The sequence below is a fragment of the Rhipicephalus microplus genome, chromosome X (genome assembly GCF_043290135.1).
Source record: "Rhipicephalus microplus isolate Deutch F79 chromosome X, USDA_Rmic, whole genome shotgun sequence".
NCBI lineage: Eukaryota > Metazoa > Arthropoda > Arachnida > Ixodida > Ixodidae > Rhipicephalus > Rhipicephalus microplus.
This window is the reverse complement of record NC_134710.1, coordinates 47,983,668-48,007,024: the sequence shown is the minus strand read 5'-3', so window position 1 is coordinate 48,007,024 and position 23,357 is coordinate 47,983,668. Positions and strand designations below refer to the sequence as shown.

Sequence of the window (23,357 nt, the reverse complement as noted above, 5' to 3'; positions counted from 1 at the left end):
TGACACACTTCTTTGCGTGCGCTTTTCCTCCTGGATTCTCCTCTCCCGCCTTTGGCGCGAGCTGCACCCGGCGCCATTTTTCACCGGGGCTTCCACGTACACGCAACGAAATTTAATGGAGGCACGTAATTTCGTGCCACTTGCGCACCCCGGTAGTGTAGCGAATTCGGAGAAATCCTGATCATAAGATAGAAAACACTGCTATGAACATTACTCAGAAGATTAGTTAACTCCGAAAGCCATGAAAACGCGGTGTGCTACTTTAAAAGCAGCTCCATGGATTGATTTGATTGATTTGTGGGGTTTAACGTCCCAAAACCACCATATGATTATGAGAGACGCCGTAGTGGAGGACTCCGGAAATTTTGACCACCTGGGGTTCTTTAACGTGCACCCAAATCTGAGCACACGGGCCTACGACATTTCCGCCTCCATCGGAAATGCAGCCGCCGCAGCCGAGATTAGAACCCGCGACCTGCGGGTCAGCAGCAGAGTACCTTAGCCACTAGACCACCGCGGCGGGGCAAGCAGCTCCATGGAGAGTTCTATGATGCGGTTGTTTTTTTAGATGGTAACATGCTTTACGTTCGCTTCATATATATATTTTTGCTTGTGGCAACTGCTACAGATGTAAAAAGGAGCAGGTAGCAGCAACCACTCATTGCTATAAGCTCGAAATTTATGTCTCTGTCGAGGGGGCTTCTCGTGCTTCACGGCAGGGTGGTGGAAAATTAATATTTCAACTGCGTCGGGTTTCGAGTTTTTTTCTCCAAATCGTTGCAAAATAGGTGGCTCAATTTGGTTTTCAATGTAATATAGCAACAACGTATAGAAAGCAGCTGATCACTCAGACACTATGTAATGTTGTTAACAAAATGACAAGAGACTAACACGCTGCACTGCTAAACATTACCGGTACAGAACTTTTCTGAATTGATTTTAAAGGGCCCCGCCGCGGTGGTCTAGTGGCTAAGGTGCTCGGCTGCTGACAGGCAGGTCGTGGGATCGAATTCTGGCTGCAGCGGCTGCATTTCCGATGGAGGCGGAAATGTTGCAGGTCCGTGTGCTCAGATTTGGGTGCACATTAAAGAACCCCAGGTGGTCGAAATTTCCGGAGCCCTCCACTACGCCGTCTCTCATAATCAGATGGTGGTTTTGGGATGTTAAACCCCACATATCATTCATTCATTCATTCATTCATTCATTCATTCAGTCATTCATTTTATTTACCCTCAGGGCCATATGGCATTATGGAGGGGAGTGGAAATAAAGTTTACAAGGAAAAGAAAAATACAGCATGAGAATATACAGCATAGAAAATACATATTATACAGCAGAATGTACAGCAGAGAAAATACAGCATGAGAATAAACAATGCAACAAACAAATGAATAAAAAAAGTAAAGAAAAAGAAAAGAAAAACTTCTGATTATACAATACTAGCTGTGCAACAACGGTGAACATAATACAATTTTGAGTAACGTTAGCTCATACAATACTGAGTAATGTTTGATGGAAAATATTGTTATTAGTAATAGTGACGATGTCTTCGAGAAGGTGGTTCCAATCTACTGATGTACGAGGTATAAATGATCGATAAAAACACTGGGAGTTGCAGGATGCGGTTCCAACCTGATGAGGATGGTTGATGCCATGGGATATGTACTGAGGATTGAAGATTAATTGGCTATGTAGGGTGGGATGATGGAATAATTTGTGAAATGTACTCAAACGAGATATTTTCCGACGGGATGCAAGGGAAGGAGGGCCTAGGCTGGATTTCATTGAACTGATACTGGCGATGCGATTGTAGTTAGAAAGTATGAAACGGGCAGAGTTATTCTGTACACGCTCAAGTGAAGTAACCAGGTTATCGTGGTAAGGATCCCACACTGATGATGCATATTCAAGTTTGGAACGTATTCATGTTTTGTACAACAGAAGTTTTAGTGCAGAAGGTGCTTTTGAAAAGTTACGATGTATGTAGCCTAACATGCGATTAGCATTATTAGTAAAGTATGCGATGTGGGGTGCCCAAGATAAGTTGGATGTGATAAAAATGCCCAGGTATTTATACGAGGAGACTGGATCAAGCGAGACGTTGCTTAAGTAGTATTTTGGTGGGGTGTTAGCAGATCTAGTTGCGCGCATTACCTTACATTTAGCGATGTTTAAGTCCATTCGCCATGTGCTGCACCAAGCCGTTACTGTGTTAAGGTCAGTGGAGGCTTAAACTGTCATTATTACTGGTTATTTCATGAAAAATGACGCAGTCATCTGCAAAAAGATGAATGTTAGAAGAATGTTGTAGGCCCGTGTGTTCAGATTTGGGTGCACGTTAAAGAACCCCAGGTGGTCAAAATTTCCGGAGCCCTCCACTACGGCGTCTCTCATAATCATATCGTGGTTTTGGGACGTTAAACCCCACAAATCAATCAATGAATGTTAGAAGAAAGTGAAGACGTGAGGTAATTAATATAAATTAAAAACAAAAGTGGACCAAGAACTGACCCTTGCGGTACACCTGAGTTGACCGCAGCAGATGACAAACTGTGATTGTTAGCAGTAACGTATTGAACACGGTTAAACAAGAAACACTGTCAATCAATCAATTGATCCTAGCGATCACGATAGGTGCAATCGAGAAGCTGTATCACGGCAGGTAACTGTTCGCTGCGTAAGTTAGTTTCTGTAGTTCACATGACCGACATGCGATTTGATGGAGTCTCGGCAGAATATTCAGCACATTCAGGAGATTTCTATTTTCGTGCAATGCACAGTTAGCGAAAAAAAACATGTTTATCAAGCTGGAAGAATACTCAAATACATACACCATTTGGTGATGCTTTCGTACGAGCAATAAAAAAAGTGCCGTGACTAGCATGGAACAAGTTCTTTGACGAGATTTAGTTCTTTCAGCTCATGCAGTGCAGCGACTGCTGTAACAAAAGCTATCGCGTTTACCTAGATATTGTGAAAAAAAAAACATAGCCATTTGGATTTTGGTTTTGACAAGTGTAGGCGCAGCCACAAGAAATAGTGCCATCAAATAATGCAGAAAACAAAGCACATGCAATTTTCGCTATGCGAGCTACGCACAGCCCCGGCGAAAAATGGCGTGAGCGAAACAAAAAAAAACATCAGCACAGCGCATGAGTTAGGCGTCTACACAGGCAACATCGAAGGAGACTAATCATCGCACAGAAACAGCGGTGGAGAACAGGAGGAACTCGGAAGGGGCAAAGAGAGAGAAAGGAGGTTGCGTGCACGCGGTGGCGAATACAGTGGATGGCAGTACTTTCTCAAGAGCAAAGAGTTTAGGCGACGTGCTTAATATCCAGGGACTTAACGACGCACGCACTCATTGTGCCATCTCGCTGGTAATGCTGAAAACACGATAGTTCTCCCCCCCCCCCCCCCCCCCACTCCTGTGGAGCGCATCGCCAGCAGCAGGTGCCCTCGCGATCTCCGGCGTCAGCGTAGCTCTGGCCGACTGAGCTCGCCCTACGTCATCTCCTGACCCCGACGACCTTCGACGACAGTGTAGCTGTGACCGACTGGACTTGCTCTACGCCATATACTGACGCCGACAAGAGCTCTCGAAAGTGGTGCCCCGTCCTCGGACTCCTGTGACCGTGTTTCCATCTTTCCTAGCTCTCCTATCTCCTCGATTTGTCGTCGCTCTCTTTGGCTTACCACCTCACGCCTCTTCCTCTTTTCTACACCTTTACTCCTACCCTTTTAATCTCTTCTCACCCCCATCCCTTGCGAGCTAGTGTTGAGGTGTCGCTTGCTGAAGCAGACAGTTACTAGGCTCACTTTTCTCTTCCTTTCTCTCTTAAGAACCACTTAGTAGTTAAAGGAGGTGCTCCATTGTGGCTCAGTGGCGAACGTCTTGCACTCACAATGCAAAGGTCCGGCGTTCGATTCCACGCGCTGGAGTCTATTTCTGGATTATTTTTGTTTGCATTTTCATATATATAGATACGTATACATATACGGTGAATGATGGTGACACCGACGCCGGCAGCAAAATCCAGCCGAGAGTGTCCATATAATTGTTATCACAGCAAAAGACAAAGATGTCTTTGGGCAGAACCCACGCGCCTTGCGAAGCGACATTATACGAAACAAGTGGTTATCTAGCCATCGTTGCTTGTTGTTCTACTAAGCGTCGCCAGACTAGTCTGTTAGTGTAAAGGGATCTACTGGGTGTTTGACACGAGCGTATGTGTACCGCGATGGCAAGAGATTATTGATGATGACATTATCATCACTGATTTATCCACTCTGAATGAGTATACGGCAGCAGAAGTAGAATACATCACCTGTAATGATTGATATGTGGAGTTTAACGTCCCAAAACCACCATAGGATTATGAGAGACGCCGTAGTGGAGGGTTCCGGAAATTTCGACCACCTGGGGTTCTTTAACGTGCGCCCAAATCTGAGCACACGAGGCTACAACATTTCGGCCTTCATCAGAAATGCAGCCGCCGCAGCCGGGATTTAATCCCGTGACCTGGGGGTCAGCAGCCAAGTACCTTAGCCACTAGACCACTGCGGCGGGGCAATATATCACCTGTAAGGCAGGTAATCCTTAAAATAGGACACAGTATGACCTGTTACATTACGACTTTGGCCGTTCCTTGAAGGGGCCCTGAAACACTTTTTCAAGTAACCACGGAATAGATTCAGTAAAATTGTTTATTGCTTCACGACTTCAACGCCGCAAAAATTTTAAAAATCGATCTAGTACAAGTAGAGTTACTATGATTTGCCGCACGGTGCGCTCTCATTATCTCTTCTCTCGTCCCAAATAAAGCGCTGAAAGCTCAGCAGGGGGAATGGCAAGGACAAAGAGAATACGTCACGTGCGTCTCGTGACCTTGAGCATTTTTTCCTTTTTTTTCTTTCGATGCGCAACTTTTTCATTGTGATAGCGCGCGTGCGAGGACGAGTCGCGGCTTCTCACGGCGATTCGTTTAATGACCGAGAGTGTCATGTCAAAAAAAGCGAATGTCTGATAGATGGCCTTCTATAAGTGATTTTTGAGCTTCCTCTGTTATTCGTCAAGGGAAGAGAAAGCAATTTGTTGACGACTTTGATAATCAATTTTTAATTACAGGTCACATGTTCTTGGGAGCACCTCCAACTGATCGGCAGCGCTTTCTGACTATGCTGAAAAAGTGTTGCAAGGCCCCATTAAGGCGCTACCTGTGCAAAAGTTGGGCTGTCTCACTGTTATGTGACAAGGCGCATGCGAAGGACAATAGTAGGGCTCGCAGTTATTTTTAAATCTCATTCTAGCGTCTGTAATGGGCTTGAAAAACAAGTGCCGGCAGTCTTGTTGTCCTTCCCATTGTTATCGCTTCAGCATTGTACACAATGAATTTGCTTACCACGAATACTTGTGCAAGCTTGCACAGCTGTCGTTCATTCTTCCATATCTTTTTTGCAGGTACGGGCCAATTTTCGGTGCCGGTGCGGACCTGAGCATCTCCAATCACTGCAACGCCAATATGGAGAGTTACTCAAATTTACCGCACTCTTATGATGGTGAAGGCGCGTCGTGCACCCTGCTGATGGGTGACTACAACTTTACCGTGCTGGACTACGAGGTCTTCACGACCGTTGGAAAGTGATACAAGCTACGATTGATAGTTCCTTAAGTCTTTTACTTTTTCTTTTTTTGTACATTCTTCTCAACTAAACCTGTTTTATACTCAGTTTACACTCGTTGCGACAGTCACATGCCTTTTTTTTTCTCGCGTGCAATGTGCCCAACTCTTGAGGCTCATTTACAAGCCTTACCGAGACTGGACAAATAAACATGCACGGTTTTGATGTCTTGGTGTTCAAGACGTTTTTTCTTATTTTATAGCACTTTATTTCTCATATTTGGTTACACTCAAAGTCAATGCTAACCACCAGAATGGCGGTACTGACAGGTAATACTGGCCATTAGGTATTTCAGTGATAGCTATTAGTCCCTGCCTGATGCGCTAAACCAAAAAAAGAACTTTTGCAAATGAATTTTCGAAACGTGCTCCAAGACACTCGTTGACAAACTACAGTCATATGTTGTCGTGCCTTGCATACTCAAACTCTCCCAATCAGGGTTCCGTGCTCGTCCAGCACAATGGATCAGGGACAAGGGTGCTCGGCTGCTGACCCGAAGGTCATGGGTTCAAACCCGGTTGCAGTAGTCGCATTTCAGTGGAGGTGAAATGGCAGAGGTTCATACACTGTGCGATATACGTGCACGTTAAGGAACATCAGATGGTCGAAATTCCCGGATCCCTCCTCTGCGGCGTCCCTCTTAATCATATCGTGGTTTTGAGATGCCAAACCCCATATATTTTTATTGTTAAGCTTCCACACTGTAGGGCCGCGGTTAGAATTGGTTACATGGCAGTTAGTTTACTTTCATTTACTTTCCGTCGTAATCTCGGACAGGCATGTCAGCCGTTGGCAGGCAGCATTGTTTGAATGATACTCAGTCGAAGCGTGTCCGACCAGATTTGCCGTGACCGCACAGACAGTCCGGCGCCAGCATTGTACCCCGCGTAGTTCGGCAGCGCCAGAGACGGCCGAGCGTTTCGAGTTTCTGTTAACTCAGGAAAAATAAATCTTCCCCCACGTGGGCAACAAAAGCAATGGAATTAGAAATGTCAATGTGACGACCTGCTAACTGCCTCACGGCACTTTCAGCTGGCGTATCAATAGGCCTCTTCCGAGACCCAGCGTGGCATGGTGACTCCTCACGTCGGTTCAGCTGCGGCATCACCAAGTTGCAACGCAATGTGCAGTTCTTCAGAGATAATATTGTTTCTGTCACCTAATATTGTTTCTGTCATGAAACTTCAGATGCCATAGCTTGTTTTGGAACTCTAAGCAAGGGTGCAATAGCCAAAACAGAAGTTGGAGCAATTTATGGAGCAGCAAAATGGAGCACTAAATTGTGAAGTTGGAGCAGGTTACAGAAAAAAATAACTGTCGCAGAAACGAGACAAGACAAGCGTGGACTCCGTTCAATGAGCACGAACAGCAAGAATCTCCTTTTTTTATTTAGCTTTTTTTACGCACACGCTCTTTCGTGCTCCGTGTCTTCTTCTTCTCCTTGTCTTCGGTGAGTTTTATTAACTTCCGGCCCGCATGAAGTTTTGTTGTCCTCATCGGACACAACATTCAAGTTGGTAGATATGTTGTACAGATCTCTTAATGAATTTTCCATTGATTTTCAAAAGGCAGGAGCATACCTTCCCGTCGATACCTGAATTAATTTCCATGACTTTCACCAGGTTCCAAAGTGGTCTAAGAGTGCGTGAACCAAGCAATACGATGACTCCTTGGCAGACTCTCGTTTCTTGTTTACTTGCGTAAGCTTGCTTTCTCAATTCCTTGAGATATACCTTGTTCCATCTTTTCCACCAATCTTTCATGACGTTTTGCCGCTTTCTCCAGATTTCTTTGATGTTGACTTCGTGTTGATTTTTGTCATTGCTTCGAAGTCTGTGTTTTCCACCTATTATGCCAGCCGGCACAATAGATAGCGGCTCATCCGGTTCGCTGTATACATAAGTTAACAGCCTGTTGTTAAGCACCACTTCAACTTCAGTGGTTATTGTCTCCATCTCTTCCCTGGTTAGCAGTCTCTTTCCGATGACTTTCCTGATTGATGCTTCGTATTATCCTTTCATAGAAGCCTCCCCACCACGGTGCTTGTTCAGCGAAAAACATCCACTTTATTTTATCTCCTTGGTTAGCTCTTTCAGAGACTACTTCTTTTAATTCCTTCAGCATACGACTGATTTCTCTGTTGGATTTCTTGAATGTCCTTGCGTTGTCACTATATATTGCACGACATAAGCCCCTTCTCACTGTAAATCTTCTGAATGCATGCTAGAAGGCTTCTGTTTGACAGTTGTCGACAACTTCGAGATGTACAGCTCTTGTTGTTGCACACACGAATACTGCGATGTACAGTTTTGTCATGCCTTTCACGGTGTCTTTTATAAGCATCGGGTTTGTAAAATCCACACCAGTCACATCAAATGGTTGTCGGTGGTTTGCTCTGTCAGCAGGCAGGGGTGCTGTGTCTTGCTTAATTGGTTTAGCGTCAAATCGTTGACACATTAAACATCCATGAATAACCTTCTTCACCAGCTGCCTTCCTTGGATTATCCAATACTTTGTTCTAAGCTGCAACAGTGTTGCCCTGACTCCTCTCTGTAATGCAAGTTGATGCACATGTTGTACTAGCAGCTTTGTAGCGGGCGTCCACTTTGGTAGCACAATTGGATGTTTTTCGCTGTATGTCTGTCCACTTTGAGGCAGACGACCCTTGTGCCTTATTAGTCCTTGTTCATCTTCAAGAACTTCGCTACCACAAAGAAACATCCTTGTTGTCTTAGTCGTATTGCTCTTGTTGAGTATAACATGTTCCCGTATCTTTCGTTGCTCCAATTTTATTATTGCCGTATCTGCATTCTTAAGTTCCTCAAAACTCAGATCGCCGATTATCTGCTTCTTTCTTATAATCTGTATGTATCTCAGGGCCCAAGCTGTTACTCTGAGCAATCCTATGTAGGTTTCATACTTCTCTGCGTCGATCACGACCGGAATTGACGTGTATGTGTTAGTTGCATAACATTCACTACTCTCAGTTTCTTCTTCCGTTTCCGTCAGCCTTGTGGTCTTGTTTTCCGTAACAAGCCACTTTGGACCGTGCCACCATAGGTTGGACAGTATCAAAGCCTTGGCGCTTACCTTTCTGGTCATGAGGTCAGCTGGGTTCTCTTCACTTGCAATATATTTCCACTCTGATAGCTTCGTTTTCTCTTTTATCTCCTTCACCCGATTCTCTACAAAGATGTCTCGTTTTTTCTTTCCATGTAGCCAACTAAGAACAATGGTCGAGACTGTCCAGTATCTTGTAGCATTTATATTCCTTACAAATTCGCTTCTGATGTATTCATAAATGCGTGCAGACAGCAACGCAGCCATGAACTCAAGTCGTGGTAACGAGATTTGCTTCATTGGTGCTATTCTTCCTTTTGCAATTAATATTTTAGCCCCATTTTCCTTCTTGTAGTGATTTATCAAATAAGTCTCTGTTCCGTAGGCTTATGAACTTGCATCTGAAAACAAGTGAAGTTCCGTGTGAATAGGCTTTCTCCTTTGTCTTACATCAAACCATTGTGGTACACTGAACTCTTGAATTGATACCACTTCTTTAATCCATCTCCTCCAAGTCTCCGTTTCATCATCTTGCAGTGAGTCATCCCATGACATCCCTTTCCTTCACATATTCTGTATTTTTCGCTTGGCTGTTACCGTCAATGGAGTGAAGAGTCCCAGAGGATTGTATACTCCTGCAGTGAGCTGTAACATTTGGTGCTTCGTTAGTGCACCACTAGTATTGATGTCTTTTATGTCAAATGATGGTAGGTACAGCCTGTCTTCCTTGAAGTTCCATCTGATGCCAAGAACCTTTATTTTGATGGAAGTTTCGAAGCTTGCATTTTCCTCTTTCTTCATGTTTTGTTTTAATCCAGGCTCATTTGTGTTGAACTTTCTGAGAGTGATTGACGCCTCTTGAAAAATTTCCTTTGATTCCCAGTAAAGTTTTTCGGCTTCCTTGGAAGATTCATCTCCCATTATTATGTCGTCGACGTAGATGTTTCTCCTTGGCTGTTTAACCGTCTCCGCAAATTTCTCCGCCAACTTGTTGAGGTGGTGCTGTACTGTTGCTGCGAGCAAAAAAAAACTGGGGGCAGTGCCTAACGTCACTCTTGACATTCTCCATGTTACGATCTTTGCATCGCTTCCACTCGGAATTCTATCCCATCAAAGGAAACGCAGCGCGTCTCTGTCTTCCTCATGTATTGAAATCTGTAAGAATGCCTTCTTAATATCAGCCGTCATTACGATGTGATGGTGTCGGAATTTCATCAGCATGTGCATGAGATCACAATTGAGATTTGGTCCAGTTTCGAGGTTGTCATTTAGACATGACCCTTTTATGGACGATGATGATGCATCAAATACTATTTTTATCTTTGTTGTTTGACGATCTTCCTTGTTGACGGCTTGATGCAGCATGTAGTAGCAGTGTGTCATTGGTGCCCTTTGTTCCTCGGCCACTTCCCCCACTCCACTAATCAAGTACTCTCTGATGACATTGTCGTAACGTCGCAATGCACTTTCGTCTTTCTGTAACCTTCGAGTGAGTTGCTTCAATCTGGTCTTCACGACACTCTTGTTTTCAGCAAGCTCCACGGTATCTTTCCATGGAAGTCGTACTAAGTATCTTTTCTCTTCACACTTTAGGTTCTTGCTAAAATGCTTCATCACACTCTCTTCTTTCTTTGCGTCTTGCTCGGTGCCCTTTATGCTGATGGTTTCTATGTGCTCTTAGCTCTGTCTCTATGTTGGACTTGTCCACTTTAACAGAAGTACCATAACGGTTGACCGTTTCATTAATGTTGCGGCTAACTTAGTATTGCCCTGCACCGTCCAACTGAATATGGTCTCTGTTGCTGTCAGCTTCTCTTCCAGTTTTTGGATGCCTTCGGTCATTATTTGCCAGTACTGGTCTGATCCAACAAGGATTCTGATTTCTCCGCAGTCTGTGCTCGTACATAAACTGTTAGCCAATTTTAATCCATCGTCTTCATACCTCTTCTTCAGTGAAACTGGCAGGAGCGGAATTCTTTATTTTGATATAACGTCAATCTCGAGTGTTCCTAACAAAACCTCTTCGCCACTATATGAGCTTCTAAGTCTGACTTTACTGAATGGACACTCTTTTCCTCTTGTCCTCTTTCGAAAGAGCCTATGATAAGTCTTTCTTTTCCTTTGATCGTGCAACCAAGCTCTTTTGACAAGCTCTTAAGGATGAATGTTCTTTGGCTTCCAGTGTTCAACAGAACCCGACAATAGCACGAATTGTTTCTACCGTCTGCTATTGCCATTGCAGTCTGAAGAAAAATGCTTGACGATATATTCGTATATTGGCAGGTTGATCCTTGCTCTTCCTGATTTTCATTTTTACCTTGATTGATTGATTGATATGTGAGGTTTAACGTCTCAAAACCACCATATGATTATGAGAGACACCATAGTGGAGGGCTCCAGAAATTTTGACCACCTGGGGTTCTTTAACGTGCACCCAATCTGAGCATACGGGCCTACAACATTTCTGCCTCCATCGGAAATCCAGCCGCCGCAGCCGGGATTCGATCCCGCGACCTGCGGGTCAGTAGCCGAGTAGTACCTTAGCCACTAGACCACCGCGGCGGGGCCATTTTTACCTTGAATGGCTGCTGTACCCTGCGCTGTGAGTTCTTTTCTCCGGCACATAGACGTTGCGTGCCTTTTCCCGCATATCTTGCATCTTATGCTTACCTTGCATATTTCGGCGGTATGTCAAGGCCTCATGCAAAGGAAGCATCTATGAGACGCTTCTAGCTTCATTTTCTTCTCTTCATATGGCATATTCTTTCTGCCGTCATCATAATAGTGGGTATTGGTCTCACAGAATATGCAAAACTTTGCCGCGGTGGTTTGAAAATTAACCGTTCTTTTCTGTTGCCTACTGTCAGGTTTGTTGCCGTGGCTTTCCTTGCGCTATACCAATTCTTCTCTGCACTCAACTTGGTCTTCTATATACCTCATCAAGCGCTTCAGAGTTTCTTCATGATGTTTAGTTGAATTCTCATCTTGATCTGAAGACCTACCGGCCGATTCTCTTTGTTTCAGTTGGAACCGCAAGTGCATCTCTGCAGGTAAAGATCTTTTCAATACTGGTAGTAGCGTCGATGCATGGGACCCAATTTTCACGACTAAAAATTTCAGCCCACGTGTATGCACTTGTACCTTGTCTGACAGTCTTCTCAATCCTTCATAGTCACTGCATCTTGCTACTGTACTCAAGTTAGTTAGCTTTTTCATCTGCATTTCTATAAGCGCTTCGTCTTTCCCGTATCGCTGCTTGAGCATGTCGAACACTTTCACATATTTGCTGTCGGTATATTAAAGTCCCTCCACGGCGGCTGCCGCTCTTCTAGTTAGTGAGGACAGAAGGTACGTGAACTTTTGATTCTCGTTTAATTCTGTTCTCACGTGAACAGCCGATTCAAACATGCCAGAATCTCTGGCACTTTCTCCTGTCACCATCAAACTTCAATAATTCTACCTTTGTCAGCTTTACTGCATTTGCTTGCGGCACTTGCCTGGCATTGTCATTTGAAGTGACCTGTTCCCTTACTGACTCACGCCGTTCTTGTCGGCAAAGGTAGGCATTGATTTTATGCAGAATGCTAATCCTCTTTAGCTCGTACTCACTGGTCCTTGGAAACTCGGCTTTGGCTGTTTCCGGCGTTATGAACTGTTCCATCTGTTCAACTTTCTTTGACATGTCGACGATGCCCCTAGTCTGACTGTCTATCAGCGATATTGCCGTAGGGTCTTCATTCTCATGAAGCTTATTTCCTGCTCCGCTCACTAGGTTGGTTATTTGCGTCCTCAGCGTTTTTCTTTTCTTCGAAATTATTTCCCTGCTCATTTTGAATAATTGAGGAAATGGCTGGTCGCTTACAGATTTCAGCGATGAATCTTCATCTGTGGCTGTGTTGTCCTCCGTGTCTGTGCCGCTCTCTCAGATGGCGATGTCCCGTCTCGCTGCCGTTGGTTCGCACTAGGCCTTCTCTTCGTCCATCTTCTGTGGCCTGTCCTTCGTCCTGGTATTCCGTGGCCAGTGGGAAGAGGAGAAGCCACTATCCTGGTCACGGCACCATGTCTCAGAAACTAGACGAGACAAGCGTGAACTGCGTTTGATGAGAACGAACAATAAGAATCTCCTTTTTTATTTAGCTTTTTTTATGCATGCGCTCGAGCTCTTTTTCTTCTTTTTCCCTTTGTCTTCGGCGAGTTTTAATAAGAGTATCAGTTTTTTATCACAAAAGACCAAATTCGGAGAAGTATATGAAGGCTTACATTTAGAAAAAATGTGTAGAAACCATTCAACATCACCTAAATCCTGCAGAATAAACATGGACACTGTTATTTAAACAAAACTAGTATTATGAGTCACCCCACTGACCAAACAATGACAGAGTCAACAATACAATTTGCCGCATCTGTCAAATCCTTTGACAGACTCTGCAAATTCTATTGTGTATCTGCCAAACTGGCGACGTTGCGATTCCGGGGATTCATGAAACTGAGGGGTAGGAGTAGCGAAAAAAGAACTAGCGCAAAAGGGCAACAGAAATGTCCTAAATTGCTCCATATAGTTATCAATACTTTTGGGTGGTCAGCAATCATACCAGTACTCACAAATAATTATGCGGTGTATGTACGCATGCCTACTTGAATACATGCAGTGTCCCGTGACTCGTGCTAACAGCGTTAGAAGTGTGGCAGTCTGGCCTAGTTGGTAGGGCATGGCGATAGTTATAGCTCGAGAACAAAACAACGACAAAGAGACAAGAAGGACACGAAGGACACAAGTTGGAAGTTAGCGCTCGTGTCCTTCGGGTCCTTCTTGTCTGTGTCGTCGTTTTGTTCTCGCGCTATAACTATTGTCATGCTAACAGCCCCTTTCAAATCATGCTACACTTTTCCGCAAAGGAATAGTGCACTGGGGCGAAAGTGGCTATGGAGCGTTCTGCACGGGTAAGAACCAAGGACAAGAAAGTTTTGAACACCGCTATGCACCCCACCACTCCACTCCTCTTTTTTTTAGCGATAGGGTTATGCTCAGGGCACAACTTCTCAGCTCGCTTGCAAGGCGCGTTTTATAGTCGGATATCTATCACCAGGGCGACGCAGCTAACACAACTTCGGCAGAAAACTGTTTTACGTGCCGTTGCTATGGCGACCAATGTGGGCGCCGACAACGCTGGTGTTTGCAGTACGTAGACTTTGTCAGCATGCAAAAAACGTGGCATTCGCTTCCAGCTTTGGTCGCTAACATGCCATAGCTGTGTTTGCTGACTAGGAAGCTTATAGTTTCCGCGAAGCGTTGGCGGCTACGGCAACGCATATTTGTTGCGTCCTCCCGCTGATAGATATCCGCTGTGGTCAGCGGAGCGATGGGCGCGCGGCGTTGTGACTTTATCTGGTTGATTGCATCTCGCGAGTGTCCTGACCTAATTAGAATATATCTTATCACATTGATTTCGGGCTAGGGTCTGTGCGCTTGTATTAATTAATGGCGTAAACTGCAAGTGGCCAACGTGGCCTCTATTTCTCGCTCAAATTAGCGCAACTGAGAAAATTTCGAGGCTGGTCGGGCTTTTTTGTGCAACGTGGCGCGATTTCAGCAATTTTCATGCTTTTGACGCAGCTCGATGCAACACAGAGGAATTGTATGAAATTGGTGCAATCGGCACAGCTGTTGCAACCCTGTCCATGCAATATGATCGCAACTGAATCCACAGCCTTCTAAGAGCCTCCTGATGCCTCTTTGCTGTTTGGCCCAGCCAACATCGGCCGAAAATACAGGGGATGAAAGCGGGATGCTTGCATACAGCAATAAAGTAGGTATTCCTAGTCATGCTTTACAAAAAGAAACAAGGACCAACTTTTTAGGTTTACGCTGAACGATCAACAGCTTTTGGCACCTCTGGGGGAGCGATGAGCTTCCTCTCGAAATCCGTTACTGTTCAGTTTAAAGCTTCTCGCCAGAAAACGTATACATAGCCGCGAAGCATGCTAGATTTTGCAGTGAACTTGGGATGACTCCTCGAGAGCATTAAGTAAAATTCAACAAATACCTGCCGACCTGCCCCTGAAACATCTGTTGTCAATTTGCTGTGATTCGAGGGCCGAAAGATCAGCCCTTGTGCTGAAAATAAAACAATCATACACTCAAAGGACCTGAAACGAACACGGCATTGCATTTTAGTGGCTTTCAGCAAACAGAAGAGTCCTGAGCACCGAACATGCCGATAATTCAGCTGAAAGTGTTCCTGACGATGGCGTTCAGCAGCCCATACCACTGTCAAGACGAGATTCACCGACAAAAATACGCACGCTCGCGCGTAGCAATACATTACCCTTCTGGAACACGTCATGTTTTCGGCATATCTCTTTTCGCCATCTGGATCCATTCCTCCGATTAGACGTCAGGTGAGGGGGCGTTGGTGTATAGGCCGAAGTAGCTGTGTGCTGAAGGAGGCAATCAAGATAAATAACTATCGTAATCGAGATCCGCATTTTATTTACGGAAAATTCAATATATAGCAGTATACTACACAATTTAAAATGAATATTTGGTATATACGACAGCACAAGGTGTTTCTGAGCCCCATAAACGTCGTATGTGGTTTCTTCATAGTCTGTCCCCGTCCTATCAATTCTGCGCCTAGAACGTATATTAGTAATGTGTCTTCCGTTTCATGTGTTTCGCGATTGATATGTGTTTGTACGTGCAGCCGTTGCTCGCCTTCGCAAGTGACACACAATATAGTGCCGGCAATGTGAAGCTTTATTGGGTTGTAGTTGAGAGATGGAAGTCGTTAATTTGAGCAATATTCGAGGTTAGTTATATTTATTGCCTCTGTTGCGCCTCGGCCAATCGTGTACATTATTTTGTTCGCTCCAAAGACACTTTTAGATTTAGGAATTGCGGGCAGGCTCGAATTGTTCGTCATAGGCAACTTTGGAATATTCAACACGATTTCTATGTGAACGTTGCATTTTCGTGACCAGTTTTGCCATTTTTATTAATAAAATTGGTTATTATTTGAGAAACCTGTGTATATTGCTGATTAATTGCTCCGATAGTGTCTTCGTTTGTTTAGTTTTGTTGTTTTTTTCCTTTTTTTGGTGCCGAGTGGTTTCTAATGCATATTTAGATTTTTTTCTCCGTGAATTATATATTCTTTAATTAGCTACCTTTTGATTGGGCATACGATTGGCCACTCTAACCTTTCCTACTCTCTTCCTTGTAACCTACGAAAGTAGAGACGTTCGAAGTGTGGAGTTTGCCACTCGTAACCTATTAACCTCGCCCTATGACTGAATTAATGAAATGTCGAAAAGATTGTCGTTTCTAAGAAAATTTTGCTTCGATGTAATATATATATATATATATATATATATAGATATATATATATATATATATATATATATATATATATATATATATATATATATATATATATATATATATATATATATATATATATATATATATATATATATATACACACATATATATGGGACCATCTCTGAGTGCAAAGCGCGAGCGTGTGCACGAGCTGTAGGCCCTGGACTACTCTAGTATTTTTAGTATTTTTGTCCGTACCGGCTGTCTGCCCCTACTACTTGGCGTCGCTATTAAACTCTCTTCCAAAGTGGTGGAAGTTTGCTGGGTACGCAAATCTGGAAATTCGAAGCCGGAAGCTGCCCACTGCATCAGCAATGCGTGATCAGACGATCTAGCAAGGTGCCACCCAGCAAAGCACGGCTCAATCTCAATTGGTCATCGGGCCTACCACTCTGCGCCAACGGGATCCCCCCTTCTTCAGCGACACCGAGGACCAAGATGTGGAAGACTGGTTGCATCTGTCTGAAAAGGTGAGCACTGCCAACAAGTGGGACGACCCCTTGAAATTTGAGTATGTCCCATTTTATCTCGTCGCCAGCCTGCGGTTCACAAACCACCGTGCTGAATTTACCACTTGGGCCGCTTTCAAGAACATCCTTGCAGCTGTGTTTGATCTCCCCGCAGTGCGCAAGCTGCGTGCTTAACAGCGCCTACGCGGACGTGCACAAAGGTAGGGCGAAAGCTTCACAAGCTATATTGAAGATGTTATCGATTTATGCCGGCGCTTTATCCCTGAGATGACCGAACAAGACAAGATCCGGCATATCTTAAAAGGCATAGACGATGATGCCTTTCAAATGTTGCTGGCGAAGGGCCCAAGTACCGTATCCGAACTTGTGACCTTGTGCCAGAGCTTGCAAGAGATTCGAAAACAACGTACCTCAGTTCGGAGGTCGACGACAGCAGACGACTCTCTCACTGCCCTGGCCGTCGGTGGTGACAGCACCCTGCTGGAGCAGATATTGTTATGGTGCCTCAGATATGCGCAATTATTGCTTTTTAATTGATAATCGCACACGTATGAACGCTGATTCTTGAGCAACATTGGTGGGCGCGGCGCATGGGGTCGGCCGTTCAGGGTATCGGCTGGTGCTGTTTAGAGTACCCGGTTCGCGGTAACGGTGGACAAACAGACAAATGTACAGACAGACAGACAGACAGACAGACCAAAGTTTTTGCGTCGAAGGTCTCCAAGAAAGACTATCGTCTTTAAAAGAATATGTACGCAAAGAGGTCGCACGACAGCCTTCGTGTCTCTCGTATCTGCCGATCACCGAAGCACCAACGAACCGCCTAACGCCGACCATTAGACAGGCTATTCAGGAGCAGGTCTCCGAGGCGTTGCCAATACCTACGTCTGCCTCTCCACCAACACCTGTTGACACGCCACTGGCTTATGTGGCCGTCGCGGCAATGCCTCCGCCTCGTCTGTCATTGTATACGCCATGACCTGTTCGACCATCCACCGCGCCGTTTCCAGCTACACAGCAGCACGCTGGAAATCCTTGGCGCACTGCTGACAACCGGCCCATATGTTACTTTTGCGGAATTACAGTCCACGTTGCACGTCTATGTCGTCGGCGTTTCGCAGTTAACGCACCAAGATACCCTGACTACTCGTTTCGGCCTCCATACCACGTACCTCACATGCCACCTGAAGTTCACGAACATCACGTGCAAGCTGCTTCCGGCACCCGAACCTCCACTTCTCGACGTCCTACTTCCCGCTCGCCTTCCCCTTCAACAAGTCGTGGTTCTGTATCGCCTATGTGTCGACGACCTACCTCAATTGAGACGGAAAACTAACTGCCGCAGCTCCGGAGGCACGAGCTGCGTCATCGTCTATTCATTTAAGTACTCGCCGGTCTCCCGCCAATCTTATCGATATAATTGTCGAAGGTGCACGAACACTTGCACTCATCGATACCAGTGACGCAATATTTGTGATAAGTCAAAGACTCTGCTGCTCTCTTCGTAAAGTGACGATGCTTTCTCCCGTGGTTTCTCGTAGCACTGCGAGCACCCAACAAATTGAGCTCGTCGCGGCATGTACAGCAAAAGTGGTAATTCGAGACGTGTTGTACACCCTTGAATTTCACGTGTTAGCTTTATGTTCCCACGATGTCATCCTATAGGATGGGGTTTCTTATCACGTCATCACGCCATCGTGGACTGCGCACGGGCCGAAGTGGAGCTGCTACCGTTTCGTGATACGCCTTCTGTTGATGCGGCCGTATGTAGTGTGGCTAACATTGTCGTCGCGACGGACATTGGCCTTCCTCCTTTTAGCACTCAGTTTGTACCTGCCTACTGTTCTTCGCTTTCTGACGCTACCGTTCTATTTACGCCATCTGACATCTTCGGTAGCCGCCACCACACATCGCTGCCATTCGCCGTTCTTGCGCTTTGTCAAAGCACGACCGGAATATTTATTTCCAATCCCCACTCGTGCCCCCTCAGTTTGCGCCGCAACGAGACGCTCGGCCACATTCAGCCTATCGATGAAGGTACTATCGTGCCTGCCAATTTATTCGACACCAAGGCGAATATGAAGCTGAACGCGTTGGTTCCTCACCTTGCCTCGAACAGCGTGTCGTCCGATGCATTTCACAGTTCTATTGACAGCCATCTCGCCCCAGCTCAACGAGAGCAGCTTGTTACCCTGTTGCACGAATTCAGGCGTTCGTTTGACTTTCCCCAAGCGGTGCTAGGAAGAACGAACACCGTTGTGCACACGATTGACACAGGGAAGAGTACTCCTTTGCGCCAGCGCTCCTATTGTGTGTCCCCGGCGGAGCGTCGCGTAATCGCAGAACAAGTAGACGACATGCTACAGCGTGGAGTCATCAAGTCTTCTGGTAGCCCTTGGTCTTTACCAGTTGTACTCGTCAAAAAAAGGATGGTTCGATCCGGTTCTGCGTAGACTCCAGGCGCCTAAACAACATTACGAGGAAATATGTTTACCCTCTTCCCCGCATAAACGACGCTCTCGATTGTCTCCAAGGTGCAGAATTCTTTTCCTCGCTTGACCTTCGCTCAGGTTATTGGCAGGTCCCAATGGCTGAGTCTGATGGTCCAAAAACGGCGTTCGTCACACCGGATGGTCTCTATGAATTTACCGCAATGCCATTCGGACTGTGCAATGCGCCTGCCACATTCGAGCGAATGATGAACGGCATTTTACGCGGTCTCAAATGGAACATAGGCTTGTGCTATCTTGACAACGTTGTGGTCTTTTCACCCGATTTCACTTCGCATCTCACTCGTCTGCGTAAGATTCTACAAGGCCTTAAAAACGCCAGGCTTCAGCTTAACCTGAAGAAATGTCACTTCGGGGCTAAACAACTCACCGTACTTCGTCATGTCGTCTCACAAGCCGGCATCCTTCCCGACCCTGACAAGCTTCGTGCTGTTGCCAAATTTCCTAAGCCGACTACAGTTAAGGAACTACGGAGCTTTGTGGGCCTGTGCTCCTACTTTCGTTTGTTTGTCCGGAACTTTGCTTCCATCATCGCTCCGCTCACCAAACTCCTTGCTGGCCCTGGAGATCTTTCCAATTGGACAGCAGCCTGTGACGAATATTTCGCAACACTGTGCCAACTCCTTACCTCACCACCCGTGCTGCGCCATTACGACCCTACAGCGCCGACCGTGGTACACACGGATGCAAGCGGCATTGGCCTTGGTGCAGTACTCGCGCAACGCAAACCAGGTTTTACGAAGTATGTGGTCGCCTGTGCCAGCCGCGCCCTCACTAAGGCAGAAGCCAACTATTCTGTTACGGAAAGAGTGCCGCCGCTGTGGTAGCTCAGTGGTTAGAGCATCGGAAAGAGTGCCTCGCGATTGTGTGGGCGTTAAACAAGTTTCGCCCCTATTTGTACGGCCAGACTTTTGATGTGGTAACTGACCATTACGCACTCTGTTGGTTGGCTTCAGTGAAAGATCTTTCTGGTCGCCTCGGACGTTAGGCACTACGCCACCAGGAATTCGACATACGCGTCGTCTACCGATCGGGGCGAAAACATTCTGACGCAGATGCGCTTGCACGATCACCCGTGAAATCTGATGATACAGAAATATCAGCCCTTGACGTTCCCCTCTCTGCCGTCAGCGTCACAGACATGCCATCTGAACAGCGAAAGGACCCTTGGATTGTCTCGCTCTTGAATATGCTCTCTAATACATCAACTTCTGGTTACCCGCGTGCTCTTCGCCGCCAAGCAACGCATTTCGCTATACGGGATGGCATGCTATACCGTCGCAACTATCAAGTGGCGGGTCGTAAATGACTGCTAGTCATACCCAGCCATATGCGGTCTGATATCTGCGAATATTTTCATGCTGAACCGCAACACGCACACGCCGGTGCGCTAAAGACGTATGAGCGGATCCGCCAATGTTACTACTGGCGGGGTATGTACAGGTTTGTACGCAAACACATTCGCTCATGTTCCTTGTGTCAGCAGCGCAAGACATTTCCTCATTCACTCGGTCAACTGCAGCAACTACCAGGTCCTGCACGCCTATTTGACTGTGTTGGTATTTACCTATACGGCCCGCTACCGTGCTCTGTTGGTGGTAATCGATGATTGTGGCTGCCGACCATCTGACAAGGTACGCCGAAACGGCAGCGCTACCTTCGGCTTGTACTCATGACGTTGCAACCTTCATCTTGCATCGGTTTGTTCTTCGTCATGGAGCACCACGAGAGCTCCTGAAAGACAGAGGTCGCGTATTTTTGTCCGAAGTTCTGCAGCAGCTCCTACATTCATGTAGTACAGTACACCGCACATCAACAGCCTACCACCCTCAGACGAACGGCCTAACAGAATGTTTCAATTGAATCCTGGGAGACATACTCGCTATGTATATTGATTCCGACCACTCCAATTGGGATGTCAATCTTCCTTTCTTGACGTACGCTTACAATACGGCGATTCAATCAACAACAGGCTTTTCTTCATTTTTTTTCTTCTATATGGTCGTGACCCATGCAGCATACTCGACACAATTCTGCCATACAATTCTGATGCCTCAAAGTTCAGCCCAATTTCTGAAATGGCCGAACATGCTGAAGAGTGTTTTCAGCTTGCACGGTCCTTCACAGCCGATAATGAAACCCTCCAAAAAGATCACCACGACCGTGATCTTGTTCAGGACACTTTCCCCATTGGTTCTCTCATGTGGCTCCGACTGCCTTTCCACTCGCCTGAACTGACTCCCAAGATTGCACCGAAGTATACTGGCCCTTACAGCGTCATACAGCGCCCTTATTCTGTCACCTATGTGATCGAACCGCTCAAGCCGTCCACGTACAAGCGCCGCCTTGGTCCTGAGACGGTCCATGTCAGTTGCCTCAAGCCCTGCTACGACACTCCTGTTTTTTTGTCACCTTGAGTCGCCAGGATAACTCGTCTTCATCGCCGGGGTATTGTAGGGGGGAATTCGCAAGGCAAAAGGCAATGACCAGTGGGACTATCTCTGAGTGGGAAGCACGAGCGTGTGCACGAGCTGTAGACGCTGGACTGCTCGAGTAACTGTGTCCATACCGGCTTTCTGCCTACTACTTGGCGTATATATATATATATATATATATATATATATATATATATATATATATATATATATATATATATATATATATATATATATATATATATATATATATAGAGAGAGAGAGAGAGAGAGAGAGAGAGAGAGAGAGGGGGGGAGAGAGAGAGAGAAGGATTATATTATAAAGTCAACAAAATGATAGGGGATTTTTCTAGTTATGAAATAAAGAGGTCATTCCAGAATGTCACACGTAAACATTTCATCCGTGAACGAGAAGACCGACAACCGCCATGTTTCTCAACATAAGCAGCAGTCGCCTGGAAGCATAGTCGGGAGCTTTGCAGCGGCGAAATCTTGTCTTCCGTCACGCTACCGGCTACACCATGACTAATTGTGCCATGTTTGGATGCAGAATAATACTCGCCACGGTTATCTAGTGGCTAAGGCACTCGCAACTGCTGACCCGCAGAATCAAATACCGCATTTTTGGTGGAGGCAAAACTGCTTGAGGCCCTTGTGCTTAGGTTTAGGTTCACGTTAAAGGAGCCCAGATTGTCGAAATTTCCGGAGCCCTCCCATACGGCGTCATCATAATCATATAGTGGTTTTGGGACGTTAAACCACAATCCGTGACTGCTGTTATCACTTTATTGCAGGTAGGGGTAATTTCTAGTTATGTCCAAGTTTGACGCGTTTACTTACGTGATCGCGTCGCTTTCTACGGAATGCCACTTAGATTCACAACGATGTACAGCTGAACTTTCCACTTGAATAGCCACGTCTCGTGCTGTTAAACCAGGTTCACAGTGCAACATATGTGAACGTGTTTTATTTTTAGAAAACATTATACTGAAACACATGGACAAGTTTTTTGCAATCTAACAATCTCATCACTGATTCTCAGTGTGCATTTAGAAAAACCATTCTAGAGAAATTTCTTTCATTCATCAAAAAGAATATATTCGCGATAAATTGGTAAAATATGAGTTTGTGTTGGGCTTTTTGTAGATTTTACCAAACCATTTGATTGCATAGTACAGAGTATACTATTTAGAAAATTGGATTTATGTGGTATTAGAGGGCATCCTTTAGATTTAAATTCTGTTTATCTCATCGGAAGAAGTACGTTCAAATCAGCAATTTTCATTGCAAAATGCAAGATAATACAGCCGGTGTGCCACAGGGCAGTATACTTGGGGCTGTTCTCTTTAACATTTATATTATTGATAATGTGAATATTGATGATCAATCCCGATTTATTATTCATGTGTATGACACTACAATAATTCTGTCAGGTGATACACACACTGAGCTATCTTCCCGTGGTATTAATGTCTTAGGTAAGCTAGAACTTTGAACAAGGGAAAATGCACTGTCAATTATTGTAAATAAAACTAAATCTGTAATTTTTTTCCTTAAGGAAAAGTCTGATACTTTAGTGTATTTGTGGTATAAATCCCAGCCAGTTGAAATTGTCAGGTCAATAATATCACTAGAAGTTTATTTCACACAGCATTTGCAATGGAATGATCATGTCCACAGCATTTTATTAAAGGGTCCCTGAAACGGTTTTTTCACATTGCGTTTTTTATTAGACCACTACTGGAGCAAATCATTGCCACCATAATTCAATCGAAACACCCATTATTAACGTAGCTACGAGTGCTGAAAAGGTACTCTC

At 45.2% G+C, this 23,357-nt stretch overlaps 1 protein-coding gene across 1 annotated transcript in view; it reads left to right on the top strand.

Annotated features, from left to right (window-relative positions):
• LOC119176016 (kelch-like protein 20) overlaps window positions 1–5,850 on the top strand; it is a 204,858-nt gene extending 199,008 nt beyond the window's left edge. The window contains exon 10 of the mRNA XM_037427119.2: window positions 5,462–5,850. Within this exon, the coding sequence (XP_037283016.1) occupies window positions 5,462–5,645 (184 nt within the window). The 3' untranslated portion in view covers window positions 5,646–5,850. The remainder of the gene's footprint in view (window positions 1–5,461) is intronic.
• Window positions 5,851–23,357: the final 17,507 nt, after the last annotated feature.